The sequence below is a fragment of the Hyperolius riggenbachi genome, chromosome 6, assembly GCF_040937935.1.
Source record: "Hyperolius riggenbachi isolate aHypRig1 chromosome 6, aHypRig1.pri, whole genome shotgun sequence".
Lineage (NCBI taxonomy): Eukaryota > Metazoa > Chordata > Amphibia > Anura > Hyperoliidae > Hyperolius > Hyperolius riggenbachi.
The window spans coordinates 253935741-253958839 of record NC_090651.1 but is presented as its reverse complement, the minus strand read 5'-3'; the positions used below and the strand labels follow the sequence as shown (position 1 = coordinate 253958839).

Here is a 23099-nt window from a genome sequence, read left to right as displayed (position 1 = left end):
GCAGCAGACTCAATTTCCCTCTCTTTTTCAAGGAAACCTCTTCTGAAAGAGAGAGACCGCCATTGCTTATGACAAATGCTGGTTCCCTGACCATCAATCTACTCCTAACGTATTTAAAGATCCAGAAAAAAAGGCCAGATATTTAGAACTCATTGACTGCATTTTCGTTTTAAAAACTACTGAAATCAAAGCATAAGGGCCCATTACCCAGAACAGGAAAAAAGGTGGCGACGCGATTTGTGGCAATGGGGGTGGTTAATGTTTAGGCAATGACAGTAAAGTTGGGCTCAGGGAGGAGCCGGATAAAATAGCGAGCGCAGAGTCTTCCTGCTATGCAAATTGCAGCTTTGTATAGCGGGAGCTCAGTCATTGCTTCAAATCACAGCTCTGCAGTTGGTGGAGGCAGTGAGCTTAAAGTGTCACCAGAGGGGCTGCATAGGTAGAAGGAGGGTTCTACGTCAAAGTAGGGTTAAGTTTAGTCATAGTGAAATATTGGCAAAGATTACCACTATTTTAGTATCGGAATCCAGTAGTAAAGCATCGCTAATTTTTCTTTTTTGACGTCTATGACTGACTACTGTAAAATCTTACTGGATCCTAGTTTGACCACACTGAACACCAATTAACTGTCCACCCCAAGAGTTAAATGAAACAGTATTCATAGCAATGGGACAGACACTGTTCCAACACTAGCTAAAGTACTGCTAGTGCTTTTTTAAACCTATGAAGGTACAACACTGCTACGGCCACTAATCAGATTGTGTGTGTTAATGTCAAAGTGCATTGAAGCAACTTCAGCTTTAGTGTAACATCTGGGCAAGTTAGCAGAATTATCAAGACTAACAGCCTGCATATTTCTGTCAGAATAGGTTCTCTTAATCTTAACGTGGTTTACTAGAAATTCAAGGCCATTTTCTGCAAGGCACTCCTATTTGCAACTGCAGTCACACGAATTTGAGGTCCTCCATATATGCAGTGGTAATATTTTCATAGCTATGGGGCTTCCTAGGTAGACAGGTGGCACTGATACCAAAGCTATTCAGCAGGTGCCATGCCTTGAGAAGCCTATATAGAAATCATATGCAATCACAAAAAAGGATCACATTGTAACATCAAAGCCACTCAAGTCTAAACTGGTTAAACTGCAGCAACTACAGCAGCAATTTCTTTTTATACGCATGGTTCCGATTTTCTTTGGAGGGGTATTACGGAGATGAGGGTCCCATGCTAAATAAAAACTAGGCCACTTTTTTTTTTACAATCTGCAGCGCATATGTAATCATAAACACTGAACAGCACAGACAAACAGCAATGCACAACACAAACATTTTCATTTTACACCACTAAATGAACAGGTAAAATATCTTGCTTACCAGTTTGAAATCTTGAATGCTACATATAAAGTATGGAGTGTTGGGTCTTCGACTTTCAATATATACACAGTCTGTGGAATAAAGAAAAATTATTTTAGCCAGTAGAAAAATATTTCTTATGTCAATGGTCCTACTTAAGGAGTTTATAACCAGTTATGCAATCTACATTGTGGTAGACTGATCAAGTAGATTTTTCAGAAAAACATTTTTTTTTAGTTCTGTAAAGCAATAATAAGTATTAAAGTCACGGTCAGTGAATGATAGACAAATCCACACCAACTGTGAAGCATGGTGAAGGCTGTACATTGTTATAGGCTGCTTTACTACCACAAATGCAATATTGCTTGTGATCACCAATGGACAGATGAATTTCAAATTAGTCTGGGCTCCCACTACAGCAGAAAACAGAAAATGTTTTGAGAGTGAACGGATCATATTTTAGAAATAGGAGCAGTTCACCCTTTGCCATTTTGCAATGAATCAGTTAGGCTAAATGTAATTTCTGGTTGCTTGATACTTCGCTTATACTGTACTATGCCTGATACTACACCCACACCATAAACTGTATTAATGTTGAAATACAGTAGTTAAAAGCAAATTAAGACAGTCTTAATGTAACAGTTTAATTGTTGTATAGTGTACCATAAAAATAGCTGTGCATTTTGAAGCAATACTGGTTGCTTGAGAATTCCATGTATTTAAAATTCTACTGAAATATCAGGAAATGTTTACTTATCAACGATAGCCTGTCAGTCTGCTCCTCCTCTCTCTGACCACCTGAGGTCATTGTGGAGAAATAGAATACTCATTCACAATATGAAACCTACCACATTCAGTCTGATCCAATCCACCCATAGCTTAGAGCAGTTTTTAAAGGCAATCAGTCATAAGACAACTGTAACAAGGATTTGGAGGCTACCATATTTATTTATTTTAAAATACTAGTTGCCTGGCTATCCTGTTGATCATCTGCCTCTAATACCTTTAGCTATACACCCTGAACAAGCATGATGCAGATCAGGTGTTTAAGGGCCGTTTCCACTTGTGCGGTGGGAATCGCCGCTGAAAAAAAAAATTGCATGCGGATGTGAATTTCGCATGCGGTGGTATGCGAATTTTCAAGCGATTTCTCATGCGATGAATATGCATGCAAATTTAACCATGGCAGTGCCTGTGTGCTTTTCCATTGTTTCTATGCAAAATCGTATGCAAATTCTCATTAAAATTTGCATATCAAAACTGCATGCAAACTTCCTATTAAATACATTGTATGCGAATCACATAGCGGTATGCGGTATGCAAATTCTGATGGCTCTGCCGTGCAGATTTTTTTCTGCACAGAAAAACACTAAGAAATCCTGACAAGTGGAAACAGTCCCATCCACTTAGATTGTCTATGCGAATCTGCATGCAGGAAACGCATGCAGATTCACTCTAGTGGAAACGGACCCTAAGGGCTGGAACCCAAAGGAGCGCTTTTGGCAGCGTTTTGGCAGCACTGCGATACGCTAGCAGTTTGCCAAAACGCTGGGCTAATGTTAATGGATGGGGCAACTTCCACAGGAGCGTTTGCGTTTCCCAGAAACGCAAACGCAGGACCTGCAGCATTTTGGGAGAGTTAGCGCTTCAATGTAAAGTATTGAAACGCTAGCAGAAACGCTCAGCAAAACCTAAACTGAGCGGTTTTGCTAGCGTTTTGCGGTTCAGCACACTGTAACAAAATGAAAAATAATTCACAGGACCAATCAGGATAAAAACGCAAAACGCAAAACGCTAGGCACCCGCTGGGGAAAAAAATACAATGTTGCAAAACACGACCAAAAACGCGCATGAATCCGCTTGCAAACCGCTCAGACAAAACCCTAGCGGTTGCGTTTTGCGTTTGCAGTTTTCAGTGGGTTCCAGGCCTAAGACATTGTCAGATCTGACAAGATTAGCCACATGCTTGTTTCTGGTGTTATTTGAAAACTACTGCAGCCAAATAGGCCAGCCAGACAACTGGTATTGTTTAAAAGGAAATAAATATGTCAGCCTCCATATTCTTCCCACTTCAGTTGTCCTTTAACTTGGTGATATGAAAGGAAAGCAGAGTGCTAGAGGAAACCCACACAAGAACATGCAAACTCCATGCAGATAGTGGGGACCTTGCCCAGATTTGAAAGCTGAATTTAGTCAATAGCAGTCTCCTTTTTATTTGTGTGGCCAGCTGAGACATAAGGAAAATGTAGATAATGCGTTCTTTAGCAGGATTATTAATGACTGATGTCCTACAAATGAGATTTCTTATTCTGGATGAGCAGCACAACACCCTCTTAGCTAGCAGCAAGTACACAAGCACACTAAGATCTGCTTTAAATCAAGAGCAGCCTACAGACAGAAAGGACGCACCAGATGTTTGGATGACAGTCTGGAGAACCACACTAAGTAAATGGGGAAGCTGGAGCCTCTTGGGTATAACTTCCTATTAAAACCCAAGGCAAACACATTCTGTCCTCTAATTGTCAATTCGAAGCAGCCCATCAGAGGAACAACCAGGAAAACCAAATTAGATTTTCCTGGGGATGACTGCAGCATGTTCAAATGATATCTGACATGGCGAGGGATCAGTAATTATTTTTCTGTGATATCAACAACTTGGATTCAGGCAAAAACAAAAAAAAAATATTAAGGCGCCATCCAATGTACAAAGTTTGCCCTTTAACTGATACTATCCAGGCACCAATTAGAACAGCAGTACAAGCAGACAGACTGAGGAGAGGGATTGCCAACACGTCTCAAAGTAAGGGAAGAGGCCAGGTTAGTAAAGGGGCTGTGGACAGGCAGAACCCTGTGACACCCAGCAGAACGAGAACCGTAACAGAGCCAAAAAGGCTAATTATATCCTGATTCACAGCTCTCTGCACACAACCTTTCCCAAAAACAATGAGTCAGGACATGATTTTGTCAGCTTAAAGCGGATCAGAGATAAAGAAAAACTATAACAAGTAACTTATCTAAAGTTTAGATAGTTTACACATTCCTGTGATACAATGAGGGCAGCCATGTTCTGTTTGTCGCATTACACGTAGTCAAGCTGATCTGCATCTCCCACTCCCCTCTGCCTCTGAAATCTCTGGCTAGTAACCTCCTCCTCCTCCTGCCCAGACTAAGCTCCCATAAGCCCTTGCTACTAAAGGCAGAGAGTGCCAAGGCTCTCTGGAGAAGCTGTGGGCAAGGCTTGTTTAGTTTATAGGGAATTAGAGTATTAAAACAAAACAAAAAAAGTATTTGGCTTGCGGAATGCCCTATAAACTATATGAAAGGAACACAAATTATGCAATTAGTAAAAGTTTATTTCGGATCCACTTTAAAATGCTATTTTAAATTTTTGTTTTATTTTGGATTAAATGTTAGTCCAGCTGATTAATTTTTATCTCTACTTACGTTCCCTTGTCCACCATCCAACCCAAGCTGTTGACTCCTTTAGTCCTCGTTCACATCATTTAGCGCAGATAGATGTGCGATCAGAACGCAACACGTCCGATCGCACACGATCTGCGCTGCAGATCCCATTCATTACAATGAATGGGATCTGTGCTGATTCCCAAAAATGCATGCAGCACGCAATAGCGCAGTCGCGCTGCCACGCTGCGCATATGATAGGAACGGTAGAAGGGCTGTTTATGCCTTTCTACCATTCTTGCGTGTCGCACACTATACGCTCTGTCAAAATGCGCACGGCAGCGCGTATAGTCTGAACGAGGGCTTAGTGTAAATTAAAAAGTATTACTTTTTGAACTGCTCCTTCAAACGTAAAATGTTGTTCCTACAGCTATGCTTACTTACCTGTATATCTGTCCTTCACCGGCTGACTTCCTATTCAAAAGGCGAGGTCATGAAAATTCTGCTTCCTATAAACTACAAGTCCACAGTGAAATGAACCACCATAGTGACTGACACTACATCAGGTCTACTTACACTTACAGGATCTTCTCAAAAAATTAGAATATTGTGATAAAGTTCATTATTTTCTGTAATGTACTGATAAACATTAGACTTTCATATATTTTAGCTTCAAATACACACAACTGAAGTAGTTCAAGCCTTATTGTTTTTCTTACTGATGATTTTGGCATACAGCTCATGAAAACCCCAAATTCCTATCTCAAAAAATTAGCATATTTCATCCGACCAATAAAACAAAAAAAGTCAATTGCGTTCAGTTATGCACTCAGTACTTGGTCCGGAATCCTTTTGCAGAAATGACTGCTTCAATGCGGCGTGGCATGGAGCTTTATGGAGATGAAGATTTCATTTTTCAGCATGACCTGGCACCTGCTCACAGTGCCAAAACCACTGGTAAATGGTTTACTGACCATGGTATTACTGTGCTCAATTGGCCTGCCAACTCTCCTGACATGATGTGGGATATTGTGAAGAGAAAGTTGAGAGACGCAAGACCCAACACTCTGGATTAGCTTAAGGCCGCTATCGAAGCATCCTGGGCCTCCATAACACCTGAGCAGTGCCACAGGCTGATTGCCTCCATGCCGCACTGAAGCAGTCATTTCTGCAAAAGGATTCCCGACCAAGTATTGAGTGCATAACTGAACATAATTATTTGAAGGTTGACTTTTTTTGTTTTAAAAACACTTATCTTTTATTGGTCGGATGAAATATGCTAATTTTTTGAGATAGGAAATTTGGGTTTTCATGAGCTGTATGCCAAAATCATCAATAAGAAAAACAATAAAAGGCTTGAACTACTTCAGTTGTGTGTAATGAATCTAAAATATATGAAAGTCTAATGTTTATCAGTACATTACAGAAAATAATGAACTTTATCACAATATGCTAATTTTTTGAGAAGATCCTGTATATACTGCAGATCTGCAGCATGCATGTCAGACCCAATGTGTTACCTATTGGCCTTTCATAAGCATGCAACCTGACCAACACAAACTTGTGTTATCTCTCCCCCATCCTTTTTTTGCTGCCCCAATCTGTCAATCCCTTCACCTGTTTTTTTTTTTTTTCAAACTGAAAAAAAAAAAGGTTAAAGTACTTTCAAATCACTTAATTACTTCCATCTTGACTTTAGCTCTAATATCACATAAGTGCAACCTAATCACATGTGCACTGCCAATAACCTATTAATATTGTACAACTCCAAGACTTCTCACATGCTACTCCAAATTCACTGGAATTTTTCTCTATACAGTATTAGCGGGCTTTCCTTTTTTCCATTTAACCGACCACATTTAATGATCCCTCAAAATTGCCCCCTTTTCAAATTGCATATCTACTATACTTTAACGCATCAACATCTAGCATTACATACATGTGGGCTATAAATGTTGCCCAAAATGCTCATGTGCGAGCTGCAAGTAACTAGTAACCAATATACAGAGAAGTGGTTACTCTGTTGAGCAGTCCATTCTGACCTATAGATAAGGGAGAGGAAGGACAAGCAGGACTTTTTGTGCTTCTAAAAGTAAAATAGTGGTTGTAAGCGTATTCATCAAGTCTGAATCATTGGAAGGAAGCCCCAGAAGTCAGGCTACACCTGTACAAAACATCACATGAAACAATCAGATGATTGTTTAGGGCAATGAAAGTACAGCATGTGTACGTAGAAGGCCTCTGACCTCCAGCTACTTACATTTCCAGCAGCATCAGTTTTACACCAACTTATACTACAAACACACACCTTTTTCTTTGGCTCAAATTACCTCACACAAGTATGCTAGTGAGATGCATTGTCCATCCCTACTCCCCACATTACAGACCTCCTCCATAATGTACCACCAGAATGGAACATTCATCAGACTCCTACTTTACTGCTGGAACTTCAAAGAGAGCTGTACATTATGCCTTGTAAAGCAATCATTCAAAAACGGTCAATAAAGACGGTTTATGGCAACAAACTGAAAACGTGTACAAAGTGGAAGACTAACGCCTGATGGGGTAAAGTCCCATTCCCCTCCTGGGTCAGGTTTTTAAGAATGGTTATCCTGCACTAGGTTATTTATAAAGGACAATGCAAACAGCAATAACTTCTCTGGATATTACTGAGAGCATGCACTGGATCTGACTTGCATAATGTAGAGCTGCTGTCAGGGCCGGGCTGCCCATAAGGCGGGGTGAGGCAGGTTTCTCAGGTGGCAAAGTCGGGGGAGGGGGCGCACGGCCTGGTCATGTGTGGGGGCTGCCAAGCTGGAGGGGATAGCAGGCAGGAAGGGGGGCAGAAGGCACAGTGGTGGGGAGGGGGTTGGACCCCCCCACTCTCACCTGGGTCCCCGATCTGCGCTCCCCCTCCAGCTATGAAGTGCAGCAGTGTAGTATGATCAGGCAGCGGGTGACACATCTCTTCCGCGTTCCAGCGTGCGTTCCACTCTCGTCACTTCCTGCAATGCCGCCCACTGTACTGCAAGTGGACGGCATTGCAGGAAGTGACGAGAGTGGAACGCATGCTGGAACGCAGAAGAGGCGAGTCATTCACGCCCGCTGCCTGATCATACTATGCTGCTGCGCTTAATAGTTGGAGGGGGAGCGCAGTTCGGGGAACCCAGGTGAGGGAGGGGGGGTCCGACCACCCCTCCCCGCCACTGTGCCTTCTGCCCCCCTTCCTGCCTGCTACCCCCTCCAGACTACCTATTCTGGGGGGTTATTATAATGGGTGGGGGGGGCAGCGGCATCTCAGGCGGCAAAAAGTCTACAACCAGACCTGGCTGCTGTATGCAAAAATATTCAAACAGGCCTCTTCATTGATTGATGTACCATTCTCCTTAATAAATAAGTATACAGGCTGATGTATAGCTAAAACAAGAAATGGTGACGTCACCTTCCTAACTATAATGTGGAAGATGTGTGAAGATGTAATACAGTAGAATGCCTTTATAGTTAAATTAGCCTGAACTCTTGCACAGGACAGAAGGAAAACAGAGAAATGCACCCTGTATGTATTTAGAGCATTTAGCCTGTCTAATCACAAGATATAATTTGATCTCTCCCTGTGTCAGCTGACTGCCACAGCAGATAGGCTAATTTGAAAGCACAACATTGGAATATGTATGCTTCCATGAAAGCAGTAAGTAGAAACACTGCAGATTTACTGCAGGATTTGTATCAGCTGTAACAAAAAAACATTTTCTTTAAAGGTTGTTATGCTGTTGCATATCTTTTAGAGCAGAGAGAAAGTTCTGAGTTCAGGCCCGCTTTGACTTCAAGGGACCTGGGCACGTAATTTACTACAGTACCATATCAGAATTGGTTATACGTTTTATATTTATACAGGCGCATGGTCAGGACACGGGGTCAGAGTTTACTACAGCCAGAGGTTTACCATAACTAGAACCTACTGTATATACATAAAGACTTCTAACTGCTATTTAGCAATATAACACAATTCCACTTTTTAATTAGGGCCTGATTATCTTTTAAAGCCAAACTCCACTTTGAAATCTATACAGTGCGAAGCTTTACACAATCCACACCAAAAATATGCACAGTGTAGCTCTACAGAATTACCACAGGGAAAAACAGATTTAACCCAAGCCTATGAATATCATTGCGGCATGATTGCTTCTCCTATAAATACAGCCCTTTGTCTTGACCTGCCATATGTGCATTATGATAATGCCTCTCTAATACCTTCCAGTAGAACACCATTACATGGAAGGTCATTATGAATCACAGATCACAAAGGCTCGACAAGCTTCCCTCCCCTTTTTATGTAAGCAATATACACATTTCATTTAGGAAACATTATGAGCATACAGTAACCGGAGGCTTTAGCAGTGCTAGGACAGGTATGACAGGTGCAATCTAAATAGCTGGTTTTGTCTCTATATAAAACATGCTATGCTCTGCAAATTAATGAATATCAGGTCTGAAATAACAATATAGTGTTCTCCATCGGAAGATAACTAACATAGGTTATGGGTGGGCAAGAAGCCCAAGTAATATTGGCAGCAAGCGCTAGGCCTGAAAGCAGCACACCAGTGACAAACCATAAGAATCTACCTACATTTAAATTACACCAGACACATCCATTTGGGCAAACGCTGCTGTATTAACACACCAGTACATACAGATCGGAGCAGTGCTTTTCAGCGCTGCTAGATTTGGGCGCAGCCGGCGCCTCCATAGACTTCAATAGGAATCACTCTTATTGAGGCGCTCAGTGAGTAACGTCGGCTCCGTCAGAAGACGGAGCCGAAGTTGCTTAAAAACACAGTAATTCGGCCTCCAGCAATCGCTGGAAGCCGAATTATTTCATTCCCCCACTATCCATGTCGGCCTGGAGGGGGAATAGTAATTAAATCGGCCCGGACTTGTGCAGAAGCAGGATCAGCCATATACCGCTGTATCCTGCGCCCAAGTCTACCGGCGCCGATTTCAAATGTACTCACATACAGATAGTCCCCGGTTTACAGACGCCCGACTTACGAACAACCCACCAATACGAACGGCCCGATCCCGTTGCGATGATGTCATTTCCGTGGGGGAAGTTTGAAGAACCGGTTTCAAACATCACGACTTAAGAACGGATTCAAGTTTAAAACAAATCCACAGTCCCTATCTCGTTTTTTTATATACAGGTAGTCCCCGGTTAAAGGATACTTTAATCATTTTAATATGATAAAGGGTAAACATCACATATAAATCTCTTCCAGTCTCCACTGCATGTGCATTACAAGCATTGACAGAGTGATAGAAAGGTGCCATTTGAATAAAAAGATAATTTTTCTATGAACTACAGCATTTATGGATCCAAACAAATCAGTGTCAAAAGCATTTATGAAAAAGTGTTTGATCGGCTAGTTCTTAACCACTTTAACAGGTTTCTAGCCCCTTAAAAGTCCACTATCTCGAAAATCGTAAAATTTAAAATACTGTACATGTAAAAATTTACAAGCATGTTTTTACCAGAGTAAAAAGTCGTAAATTAATTTTCTGCTATGTTCCTGTTGCTTACAGTAGGTAGTGGACATCTAAAAGAACCGTCAGGTTTTGAACTAGTCCATCTCTTTATGGGGGATTCTCAACAAGGCTTTTATTCTTTATAAAGACATTCCCTGAAAAGGATTTATACAATGATGCTGGCCAGCCTCCCTGCTCACTTTTTTTTTTTTGGCAGTTGCACAGAACAACTGCCATTCGCTAAGTGCTTTTGAAACCAAACAAAACCATGAGAATCATCCATGAGGAGATGGACTAGTCCAAAACCTGTATTTCTACTACCTACTGTAAGTGACGGTAACATAGGAGAAAAGTAATTTATGCCTCCTTTTACTCTGGAAGAAACGTACTTCTTATTTGTCACTCAGAGCAGGAGATTAACAGATATGATTGGCACCCAATGTAGATAAGCAGACTCTCTTCGAATTGTGCAGCTCCACTGTGCTCACAGCAGTACAGCTATCCAGAAGAACCAAAGTAGAAAAGAGCTTGGCACCAATGGGTTAATGCTAATTCTGTTTAATCCATAAGGTACATCAAATACAGGCAGGAGGAAGAAACCGGCAACCTAACAGTCATTTCACGGGCAACCCAGCTCTGACAGAGTGGGGCGTTATCCGTGAAAGTGAGAAGCATGTTAATGAATGCTTGCATTATGCAAATGAAGAGTAGTTGCACATTGTAGACATATTTGATTTTAAGATGGTTGATTATTAAAGCAAGATTGTCAGCCCCAAAATCAAATTCCATTTTCCTACTGCTCTGTTTATGTAGTCTACATGCAGCCTGCATTGCAAGCATTCCAATATAATCATAAATGTGTCTGCTGTAATTAATCTTATCTCAGTCAGCCTGGCTCTATTCTGGTGCATTGCCGTTGAAAGGGAAGCTTTTTATCTCCCCTCCCACATTCCTGCTTCTCACTGATTGGAGGAGGGCAGTTCAGTCTGACAGGAGGCTGAGAAGGGAAATACACCTCACCCCTCTGCAGAAGCTGCTGAAATGCAATGTATGCTGTGCTCATGTGTTTGCAAAGCAAGCTACATATGACAGTGCAGTTTCTAGGAGGAAAAAAAAGGAACTGACAGTCAGGGCAGGAAAGCTGGAAAATGCCTGGAAGTTTTCCCTTTACTTACTATATAAAATTCAGAGAAATAAAAAATGTGGACAGTACAATACGTTATGTAAGGAGAACAAGTATCTTACTTATGTGTTTCTTTTTCCTGTAATAGTATGGCTGTCCCTGCTGCTTTAAATGACACCTGGGGGGAAAATAAACTGATGAGATAAACAATTGCATCTATCCTCCTTCTCCTAGAAATGCCTTTTTAGATATCCCACGGTTGTATTGTATATTTAAATCTTTTTAAGTTTTTACTGTTTCATTGTTTCTGCTCAATGACATTCACTGAAGTATGCCAGAGCTAAAATCTATGAACCATTAACCCTTTTCATCTCTTTCCTACTCTGAGAAGCCATTGTCTGCTAGGAAAGGGTTTTATTACTGTAATTTCTCATCACTGAGGGATACACTGTAGTCTGACCCAGTCCTGACTCAAACAGGAACGGTGACTTACATACCTGATTTTTAAACCTCAGTCAGAGAAAGGAAAATTTCCCAATTTCTATAAAGTCAATGCCACTTTAATAAGCAAACAGCGAAAATATAATCTTACCCATCACACTGTACACACAGAATATGCAAACCACTGCTGCACAGGGAACAGAAATAACTGTCAGAAACAAATTACACCTGTGCAGCAAGCTCTACAGACACTAAATAAAAGGGAAAAAAACGTACAGAATCAGGAATGAGAAACTAAAGCAATTGGCTTATAACCCCACACTGAGGTATTGAGCCCATACATTAAATCTTTGACACCACAAGCACAATTGACTTAAGCGCACCGCTGGCAGTGTCCTTGTCACAGTGAAGTCAGTTACTCACACAGTGACAGTTCTTCATAAAGTCTTGGGGAGAATACAATGTTTTCCAATACCGCTGCTTATTTCATAAAAAAAAGAGCCATAAAGCAAACAGAGATTGGAATCGCTGTAAGAGTCAGGAGGCGTCTGAATTCATAATTTTATCTCGCAGCCATCAAAGCCTTGTCTGCGGCTGACAAGGAAAATGGAAAGGCTGGCTTGTGGTGACCTGGCTACGTGTAATTCATTTACAAGATAAAATAAGTGAAAATATCCATCACGGCACCTCACATTCTGCAAATGACATGTCTCCTTATATCAGACAATAAAGTGTTCCACCGTGCAGCATCTCCCGGGGCCTGTACTACACAGCAGGCTTGAAATGAACTGGAAGGCCATGACTTAAGGAAGAGGGGAAGAACAGGAACACGCTACATGTTTTACATGCACAAACCATTTATCTTCACTGCTAAATCAGTTAGGACTGAACAGTCACACTAGAGCATAGAGGACAGCGGTCTCATTGTCTGCATACAGAGGAGGCAGACATCTTGTGGGCTATGCACTGATAGTCTATTCACAGAGCAGAGCATCGGGAACTAATGACATCACAGAGGTCATGTGGGACAAGAACCTTGAGCGTTTCCCTAGCTAAATTGTGTCTGGCAGAAAAGAATGAGAAGGCTGTACACAGCACAAATTATCCTCCTGTACAAAGCAGCAACCTAAACAGCTGTGCTTATTGATGCTGCGCTTCCTCGGTTAGAAAATATCCACAGTAACATCTTGCTCCTGTGTTGCCATATCCTCATATACACGTAGGAGACCTAACATACAATCACTGAATCTTCTACTGCTCTTCTGAGAAAAATTAAACCTGAAAAAAAAAAAAAGTTTTGAACAGGCCCCTTAAAATGACAAAAGCCATAAAGAGCATTACCGCTACTACTACCGGCAGGTTACCGTTAGTTACGCTGGTAGCATGACCTGCGGTACTCGAGTAAAATGAGCATTTTTATGGTAACTGTTACTAACATGCCTTACCATAGCAACGCTTGCAATACTCTAGTACCATGGGTCACGCTAACAGCATATCTCGCTGTAACCCGCCACGGGTAGTAATGGTAATATTGTTGTACGCTGTCTGCTTTGTGCATCAACTACTTAGTCACATAAGGAAATCGCTATAGATTTTGCCATATAAACCTAGCTGGTGGACCTTAACATTCTTTCACACACACATAGTAGATCGTGAACTGCCCCTTGCCTGTGAACTGCTCCAGTGGATCATTTGGGTCCAGCACTGGGGACAGTTGATTGCTTGACCCCTGCATATAACTGACTGGGAGGAGGGAGTTCCCGAGTTCAAAAAGTGCAGCCAGGATGAGAAGGTCTCAACATGCTGTAAACACGTTAAATACTCCCTTGCCCAATGAGATAATACATTAGCCTGTCCACTGGAGCTCTGTAATGTGTGTGGTGGTTGTGTGAGTAGCCTTCCAGAACATGAAAGTGTGGGCTTGTGAAGAACCTGCTTTAGTATAAGGCTAGGAGGGCACTTGTCTATGCGGAAAACTATGGGGGCTTTCTGTCACACGCATTTCTGCATTTTTCAATTTTTTATTGCTTTTTGCACACATTTGCATCATCTGCCTTTTTTAAATAAGGAAAAACACTGTATATTTTTTTTAACACATGTAGTTTCTTCCCCATGGGAAATTAATGTATGTGAATCGCATGCATAAAGATCCAACATCATGTGCAATTTTAAACCGTTACATCTGCCTGTAAATAATACGTTGTAAATTGCAGAAAGCTGCGATTTGCAATGTGAACTATAAACTTTCATAATATGCAAATTTGCTTGTTTCCTGCTATGAGGGAAACTGCACCAGTGTTCTCCCCAGAATTTTTTTCCTGCCAGGTGGTATGAAAAAGTAGCCGGGTGGGGCGAGATGAGAGAATGCAAGGCCTTCACGTCTGTGCACAACTCTGCTTTCAGCATAGGAGGTGGTTAGCTGATAACAGCCGGGAGCTCACCAGAACTGCGTACGAGAGGAATCGGCGCAGGATACAGCCTGTATGGCTTCTCCTGCACAAATTCCCATTGATTTTAAATACTATTCCCTCCCCAGGCAACCATGGATGGTGGGGAATGAAATAATTTGGCTTCCAGCAATTGCTGGAGGCTGAATTATAGTGTTTTTTTATAAGTAACTTCAGCTCAGTCTTCTGATGTCGCTGAAGTTACTCACTGCTGTGCCCATGTCTCCTGCGCTGGAATGGCAGTGTTCGAACCAAAACTAGCCAGGTGGAGCACCCGGCTAAAAGAGCCTGGGGAGAACACTGGGTACACGATTCAAACAAATATACAACCAGCCTTAAAGGAAAGATCCGAGGGAAAAAAATTTGCTGTCCTCCTTGCATTGGGAAAATATAAAGGATTTTTCCAACTCATCAAGCAAGCAATAACTCCCTCTGCGCACAGAACTCTCAGTAAGGAACATTCTGTACAGATCACCTGGCAGAACTAAAGATGCTGCCACAGGTGATACATTTCAGAATGTAAATCAGGGAGAGAAGAGATTTTACAATGGGCAAACACTGACTAAATCTTTAAATTTTGCACACACACAAAAAATTTTTTTATTTTCAGTACAGTTCCTCTAACTCTCATCCCCCATTAGGTAAAGTATATCAATTACCTACAGGTTAGCCTTTTTTTTCACCCTGGGACTGCTGTAAGATGTAGGGATGAACGATAAAAGTTCTGGCTACATTATTTCTATTTTCACCACGTGGCAAGAGAAAACACAAATCTGAAGCATCTCTGTGTTGAAGAAGCTTTTTGCCAAATGCTGTTGGCTATCTGCTCGGACAGTCTGCAAGAGACAAGCGGCTTACTAAACCCTCTCTGGCGTCCTCATTTCATCTGTTGGCGCTCTATGAAGGACAGAGAGGAGGCGTTAGAGCCTCCCTGGCCAATGTTCAAGGCATCGATCCAGGATAATGTCAGCATCAAACAATTCCATCAGTAGCCTCATTATCTGCAGGGGAACCTGAATCAAAAGCATGGGGCGTTCCACAGTGCAAAACCCTCTAAAATAAGGTCACTGACAGAACACTGCAAATGGATCAGCAGGAAAGGGACGATAAAGGTTACAGACAAACTAGAAACTTGTACCAGAACTTTAAAAGGTAAATCATCTTTTGTCTGAGGGTTTTTATATGTTTTTTCTCTAATACAGCAATTATATCTGCTATTTTATGTGCCCTCTCTCCACCAGGGCCTCCTTTCCTTCACAGCGCCTGTGATCACTTGTCACACCGCTTGAAAACTCTATACTGCATTAATTCTGCTGAACAAAGCCACAGCCATGGTCCTTTTCTGTTTCATCTCGGCTCTGTAACTAAAACAGAAATGAGCTCTGGCTGCACTATTGTTCTGGGGAAATTGATGACACAGAAAGCCCAGACACCATGAAAATGGACAGCTAGAGATGTATGGAAAATGACTGGTAGGGTGAAGAGGATAAAACACATTGTAAAAAAGAAAAAAAAGGAGGGGGGGAAAGGGTTTGCAGGGCTGTTATTTTCTAATGATGCAATAATATTAAGCTGCCACTTTCTAGAAGTGCCCAAGGCGAGGGCACTTGTAGAAAGGACACTGAATGCTTTTCTAAGAGCAACAAATCGGATATCAATTCTGTATTGTCGCTATGGTGATTCAAGGTATCAATTAAAGCAATGGAGCTTGGAGTTCTGAGAGTAGCCCTCCCCCCTCCCATTTTGCAGCTACAAGACCTGTGGAGATGGGGGTAACATACTCCCAGGACTCTGGAAATCTCAGCATAGCAGTGCACCCACAGTCTCTAAAGCAGCAAAACTGATCTGAGTGCCAATTGCTTTGTCTGGAAGTGCACATTATACGCTGCCAGGGGGTCTTTAATCAGACTCCTGATATTTATTCTGTGACTACTCCGCAGCTGCAGAACACACCACCAAGAAAGACATTATCTTCCGATAATACAGAAAGGCCCACAAGCTACACTAAAGCTGCATATCAATGCACAATGTGCACACAATTTGTACCACCTGCCAGGATAAAACTCAAATCTGTGGGTGACACACTGCATGGCCACAATGTGGTACAGGCGTGTTGCTAGGCAACAGCCACTTGACTCATTCTGTGTCTATGGAGAGGAGGCGGGGCACTAATCACAATGTAGCAGTTTCTATGGGTGTGGTAAGAAGGGGAACACTGGTCTCAGCCACTGACTGTTGCTTAAAAATCCAACAAGCTGAGTCAAGTTACACTTTTGGGGCATTTGTGCCAACACTAGATTAATGGTCGAGTCGCCCCAACCATTTGCCACGGCTAACAGTCTGTACCAGCTTTTACTGCATTGTGCAATTCTGTAGATTAAAGTATCTACAATGTAAACTGTACACACATTTCAAAGCAAATTCTGGTATTGTAGCTGTATACAGAAGTTAGCTGTTTTATGGATTGAACTACCAGATCAAATTGCGTGCTCGTGTGTGTTCTGCACCACTGTAAACTGTCCAGAATTAGTCAGAAATGTATTAACCGGTTATGCTGGGATATAAAGAATTATCTTTCGTATCTAGCTGCTTTAACTTCTTTTCATAAGAGTCTACCTTTTAATGTAATCATTTAACGTATCATTAACTCAGAAAGAAATTACTACACACACAAGCTGCAGCAGTTGAAAATAAAGCTGTTACCCATAGCAGCCTATTCTTTCTTTTCTAACGTATGCTGCGTTAGAAAAATGACATCAGTAATCTGATTGGTGAGCCACATAAACCTATCCGGTTACAAGCCACGGTGATGGATAATGGTCATACCCCCAGAGCAGTTGGTATTGGCTTTCTGACCAGATCTTGTGAACTGGAAGCAAATTAGATGCTTAAGATAAAAGCAGTCCATCTCCTGCTAACAAACAATACAGGACATCTGCAGAACAAGATCATAATCCTTCGGTTTTCCTGCTAGGTAACGTCAAGCTGCTTCCCAGTGAAATGTATACACAAGGATTCACGAGCCGGCCCCACCACCTTGCCTCTGGCAAATTGGTTTATTATTAAGCCATATTGCAGGGAATCCATTTCTCTCAGTTTTTTCCCCCCGCTGCTGTAGTTTAATGTGCTGTCGGCATAATTTAGGCTTCATGTGTTTAAGCTCACTCAAGCCTGCCTCCTGGTTGTACACTAAATAGAACATATTTTTGCAGAGCAGAATTAATGACAGCTAATTGTAATCCACTGCTCCCAAATTTATAAAAACAACTGCTAAGCAGTTCAAACAGCAAGCACCGCGACACCAACACAATTAACTTCCTTCCCCATTCTAAAATCATTTCAGCGATGTGTCAAAATGCTTTACCCAAAAGCTAATGATCTTGCTGCAGAAAGACAAAAGGTGTACTTCCAGGAAAAATGCAGTCTAACGCTCATAGAATGTATGTGATTTGCTAGTGCTTTTCCCCTATGCTAGCCTACTTCTTAAATATCTTAAATAAGGAAATACAGTGGTATGAAAAACTATTTGCCCCCTTCCTGATTTCTTATTCTTTTGCATGTTTGTCACACTTAAAATGTTTCTGCTCATCAAACACTGTTAACTATTAGTCAAAGATAACCTAATTGAACACAAAATGCAGTTTTAAATGACTGTTATTATTTAGTGAGAAAAAAAACTCCAAATCTACATGGCCCTGTGTGAAAAAGTGATTGCCCCCCCTTGTTAAAAAATAACTTAACTGTGGTTTCACACCTGAGTTCAATTTCTGTAGTCACCCCCAGGCCTGATTACTGCCACACCTGTTTCAATCAAGAAATCACTTAAATAGGAGCTATATGACACAAAGAAGAAGACCAAAAGCACCTCAAAAGCTAGACATCATGCAAAGATCCAAAGAAATTCAGGAACAAATGAGAACAAAAGTAAATGAGATTTATCAGTCTGGCAAAGGTTATAAAGCAATTTCTAAAGCTTTGGGACTCCAGCGAACCACAGTGAGAGCCATTATCCACAAATGGCAAAAACCTGGAACTGTGATGAACTTTCCCAGGAGTGTCCGGCCGACCAAAATTACCCCAAGAGCGCAGAGAAAACTCATCCGAGAGGCCACAAAAGACCCCAGGACAACATCTGAAGAACTGCAGGTCTCACTTGCCTCAATTAAGGTCAGTGTTCACGACTCCACCATAAGAAAGAGACTGGGCAAAAAAGGCCTGCATGGCAGATATCCAAGGTGCAAACCACTTTTAAGCAAAAAGAACATTAAGGCTCGTCTCAATTTTGCTAAAATACATCTCAATGATTGCCAAGACTTTTGGGAAAATACCTTGTGGACCGACGAGACAAAAGTTGAACTTTTTGGAAGGTGCGTGTTCCGTTACATCTTGCGTAGAAGTAACAGCATTTCAGCAAAAGAACATCATACCAACAGTAAAATATGGTGGTGGTAGTGTGATGGTCTGGGGTTGTTTTGCTGCTTCAGGACCTGGAAGGCTTGCTGTGATAGATGGAACCATGAATTCTACTGTCTAACAAAAAATCCTGAAGGAGAATGTCCGGCCATCTGTTCGTCAACTCAAGCTGCAGCGATCTTGGGTGCTGCAGCAGGACAATGACCCAAAACACACCAGTCCCTTACACACCCCAATGAGTTCTGGGTCACCATGAGCTTGCTGGTTAGTCTGTGCCTCTCGGATGTACAAGCCCTACTCCATAGAGCCAAATTAATCCATGCCATGCACTGATGAGGATCAAACAATCCGAAACAGTCTGTATGCATGTTGGATTATTATGGCTCTGTACATATTAACAAGCTGACACATCATTGCATTCCAGCGGTTCTGGAGGTGTGTTTAGCTTCTAAGGGTACAATGGTTAATTTGCATATTATTATTATTATTCAGCAGTGGTGCCTGGGAGACATCTCGAGCTCACTCCAACCTGAATTATCGCAAATTCTTTCTGTTTTAGGAAAGCAAACTTTTGTTTTTCAAATCCATCTCTGAATGGCTGAAGAAAAACAAAATGAAGACTTTGGAGTGGCCTAGTAAAAGTCCTGAATCCTATTGAGATGTTGTGGCATGACCTTAAAAGGGCGGTTCATGCTAGAAAAGCCTAAAATAAAGCTGAATTACAACAATTCTGCAAAGATGAGTGGGCCAAAATTCCTGCAGAGCGCTGTAAAAGACTCGTTGCAAGTTGTCGCAAACACTTGATTGCAGTTATTGCTGCTAAGGGTGGCCCAACCAGTTATTAGGTTCAGGGGGCAATTTCTTTTTCACACAGGGCCATGTAGGTTTTGAGTTTTTTTTCTCACTAAATAATAAAAACCATAATTTAAAACTGCATTTTGTGTTCAATTATGTTATCTTTGACTAATAGTTAACGGTGTTTGATGAGCAGAAACATTTTAAGTGTGACAAACATGCAAAAAATAAGAAATCAGGAAGAGGGCAAATCGTTTTTCACATCACTCTAGAATATCGGAAGGGAAAATCATCTTCCAAGTACCTTCATTAGTGGCCACCGTGGGTAGGTTTATGACAAAAGCATTCTGAGCCCTTTTCAATGCTTGTAATTTCTACAGCCTATCTGTCTGGATGGATTGTTGTCAGGGACTCAGTCCTACGCATTAAGTTATATATTAACAAATTCACTTGTTTGTATGTAAATCATATCAATAATGGTTCAATGAAATGTCATCACAACAAAACGTTGCCACTATGTATCATAGGGTTTAAAATAACCAGAGCCTTTAGGGCTGGGTTCACACTACAAGCACTGGAGCATGTCAAATATCACCAGTGATTCCAAAAGGGTTTTGCCAATTTAATCCTATGGCAGTGATCCTACCAGAGCAACTTGATTGTTTTACAAAAATGCAAAAGCATAAAATATAAAAATGGCAAAAAATGGCAAACGCCTACAAAATCACAAACAAGAAAGCAAACAATCACTGGCAAAATGCTGGGTATCACTTGCTAAATATGGGAAATTTTTTATTCAAGAATCGCTCGGTGATTACAATTCCGTTTGGCAATTTGTGGTTTGAATTAGGCCTTAGACTAATTAAACAATGCGGCTGGCAATGCCAGTCATAGTGGTAACGGAGATCCGGGGCTAGTAGATCATCTGGTCCTGGTGGACTCCACTTGTCTCTCGCCTTGCTCCTCACGCTCTGTAATGCTCCATCAGGCAATGCGTGTTGTCCCTACTCCTCCTCCACAATACAGGCTGTACAGAAGTCGTCCCTGAACAGTCGCCCAAGGGATAGAGTCCTTGTTCATGCGGGCAACGCAAGTGAAAAGTGTGTACATTGCTTAAAGCGCAACAGTCAGCCATAAAATCAAAATTAAATTATTTTTATCTGGTAAACAAGTAATAAGGAAGCTAACCAGGCAATCCAAGAGTTAAAAATCACTCTAAAGGTGGCCACACACACGATACAATAAAATGATCTGATTTTACGGCAATTCAATAAAAACGATCGTATCTCCCGGAAAAAATCGAAAGCTTTTTTTTCATTCGACTGAAAAATCCAAACGGCTTTCCCGTTTTTTTTCGATTTTTATCTATCCGGAATGCCAGATATTTTTTCTTCAATTTCTCTAAAGATTGTATGGTGTGTTAGATTGTATATTTATTAATATACACACCCAAGCAATTTTCTCAGAGTTTCCAATCATTTTTATCATAATTGGGGAAAAATTTAACGTAGGTGTGTGGTACATTGGTCATATTTTTGAAATGTTACAATCAGTCAGAAAAATTGATTGCAAATCTTAAATTGAACAGATATTTAAAAAATGGTATGGTGTGTGGCCACCTTAACATTTCTTCTCCATAAAAGAGGGAAGCTGTGAGAAATGTTTTCAAATGGGAGATTGCACCTAGTTTACCATAGGATTTGCATGCAACCCTATTAATTTTCCTTACGGCAAACACGGCAGGCACGTTTGCGATTTGGATAAAATGGAATTGTATCATTCTATACAAGACACTGTGATTACTAAGTTAATTGCGGTGTCCTTGCAATCAGCAAAACGCATGAGCTACTAAAATCACATAGTAGCGCATACAGTGTAGACAGGCCCTAAGGCTGCTTTAATCTCTGGAAAGCATTGTTTGCAACCCCAATAAAAAAGTTTTCCAAGCAAAATCTCAGAACAGAACATTTCCTCTTTTTAAGAAACAGCCTCTATTAAGTCACACAGCATGCACACATACATTGATGCCACACGGTCCAAGAAATGACATCCATTTGGTCACAAAGAGCAGCAATGCTACACTGTCCATGTAATAGCCTGATGGTTTCTCATCGCCTCAGAGAGTGAATCATACTGTGTAAACAACATGGCATTTACCAATGCTGACACATCTTGGCATTTATCATATGTAATTTATATGCCAGGTCAATCAACTGAATAGAATTTTAATTCAGTGTTTAGGTAGGCCTTCCTGCTTCAAAGATTATGGAAAAACTGCACAAATATTGTATTTACTGTATCGCTGTGCATGAGACCATCATACAGAGGTTGTTAATTGTGACTTAAAAATCAGTCTAAGATTTGCTGTAATTACATTATTGGCACCCCCACTTCCTTACGGTTTCCCATCTACTAATAAACAAAGATTGAAAAACGTTTTTTGAGGAGGCAACAAAAGTAGTAGTCAATGTCAAGCTGGTGTCTCCCCTTCCTGTACTTATACTGCACCCAAGGCTGATAATGGATTACCCTAAAGTACTGAATGCAAGGAGGGCTTATGCTGGCCTGCTGGGGTGCTGAGCCTTGCCTGGCAGCCCAGTTCAGAGAAAGAGAAAAGCAAAGAAATGCAAAATGTACTGCCTAAGCTGCTTATTTATCAATTTGTAAAAATATTAATGTTGATGGTAGCAGATTGTGGTAGTGATCGTTACTACAAAATAATCCCTGGAGCTGGACCTTAAAGTGGACCTATACTATATTATACTTAAATACTGTACTTAAGAAAAAGACCCAAGTAGTAAAAACCCCATAATCTATAAAACACCTCCTGATGACTTTTGCACCACATTACAGTGTTTACTTTTGAGTACCTCCATGGTGGCGTTTCTCCTGGTTCTTGAGCTAGCCTCTTCCTCCTGGATATATGCACTGTGCATGTGTCTATCTTCCCTGACTGCACACACAGTTTACATGTTAACTTACATGTACACTTAACATTTCGGTCAATGGAAAGAATAGTTTTGGGTGGAAGCTTATCCCTATTATGGGTACAAACCTACTGCTCAGATGGTGTTCGTGTTCTATGGAGAGGGGAGGAAATGCAAGGACCACAATCGTGTCAGCAAAGGACTTTCCACATCAGCTGACCGCGGGAAAAGAGGATACGAACATTAGGTCAGACAGCCGTACATTCTCTAAATACTCATCTGAAACCATTACGAATGACAACAAAACACCTAAATGCTTTCTTGCCCCTGATGGGGTTCTGGATAAGCCTTTATGAATATGGGCTATGGCTCACTGGAGCGCTTTTAGTTGCTCTTTAGAACTGCTGGCGATTACAAAAGCAATTGGCTAATGAAGGTCAATGAAGGAAAACCCACAGGTGCGATAGGGATTAGGAAAATTGCAGGTCCAGCAGCATTTTTGAAAGGATTGCACTCCAATACAAAAGAAAAGAACACCACAAAATCTTCAATCTACTGCTACTACTATGCTGGAAGATACCGCAACGCACCACACTTTCCAGGAATGAAAGAAAGACCTGAAGAAACTTGCACAACTGGACATACCCTACTGCAATCACTGTACAAGAGTACCCCC

The 23099-nt window shown here is 41.3% G+C and overlaps 1 protein-coding gene across 5 annotated transcripts in view; it reads right to left on the bottom strand.

Moving 5' to 3' along the window:
* RERE (arginine-glutamic acid dipeptide repeats) overlaps positions 1-23099 on the bottom strand; it is a 534579-nt gene that overhangs the window by 240016 nt on the left and 271464 nt on the right. For all 5 annotated transcript variants that reach the window (XM_068240704.1, XM_068240709.1, XM_068240707.1 and 2 more), the window contains exon 3: positions 1374-1444. In XM_068240704.1, coding sequence (XP_068096805.1) covers positions 1374-1444 — 71 coding nt within the window. The remainder of the gene's footprint in view (positions 1-1373; positions 1445-23099) is intronic.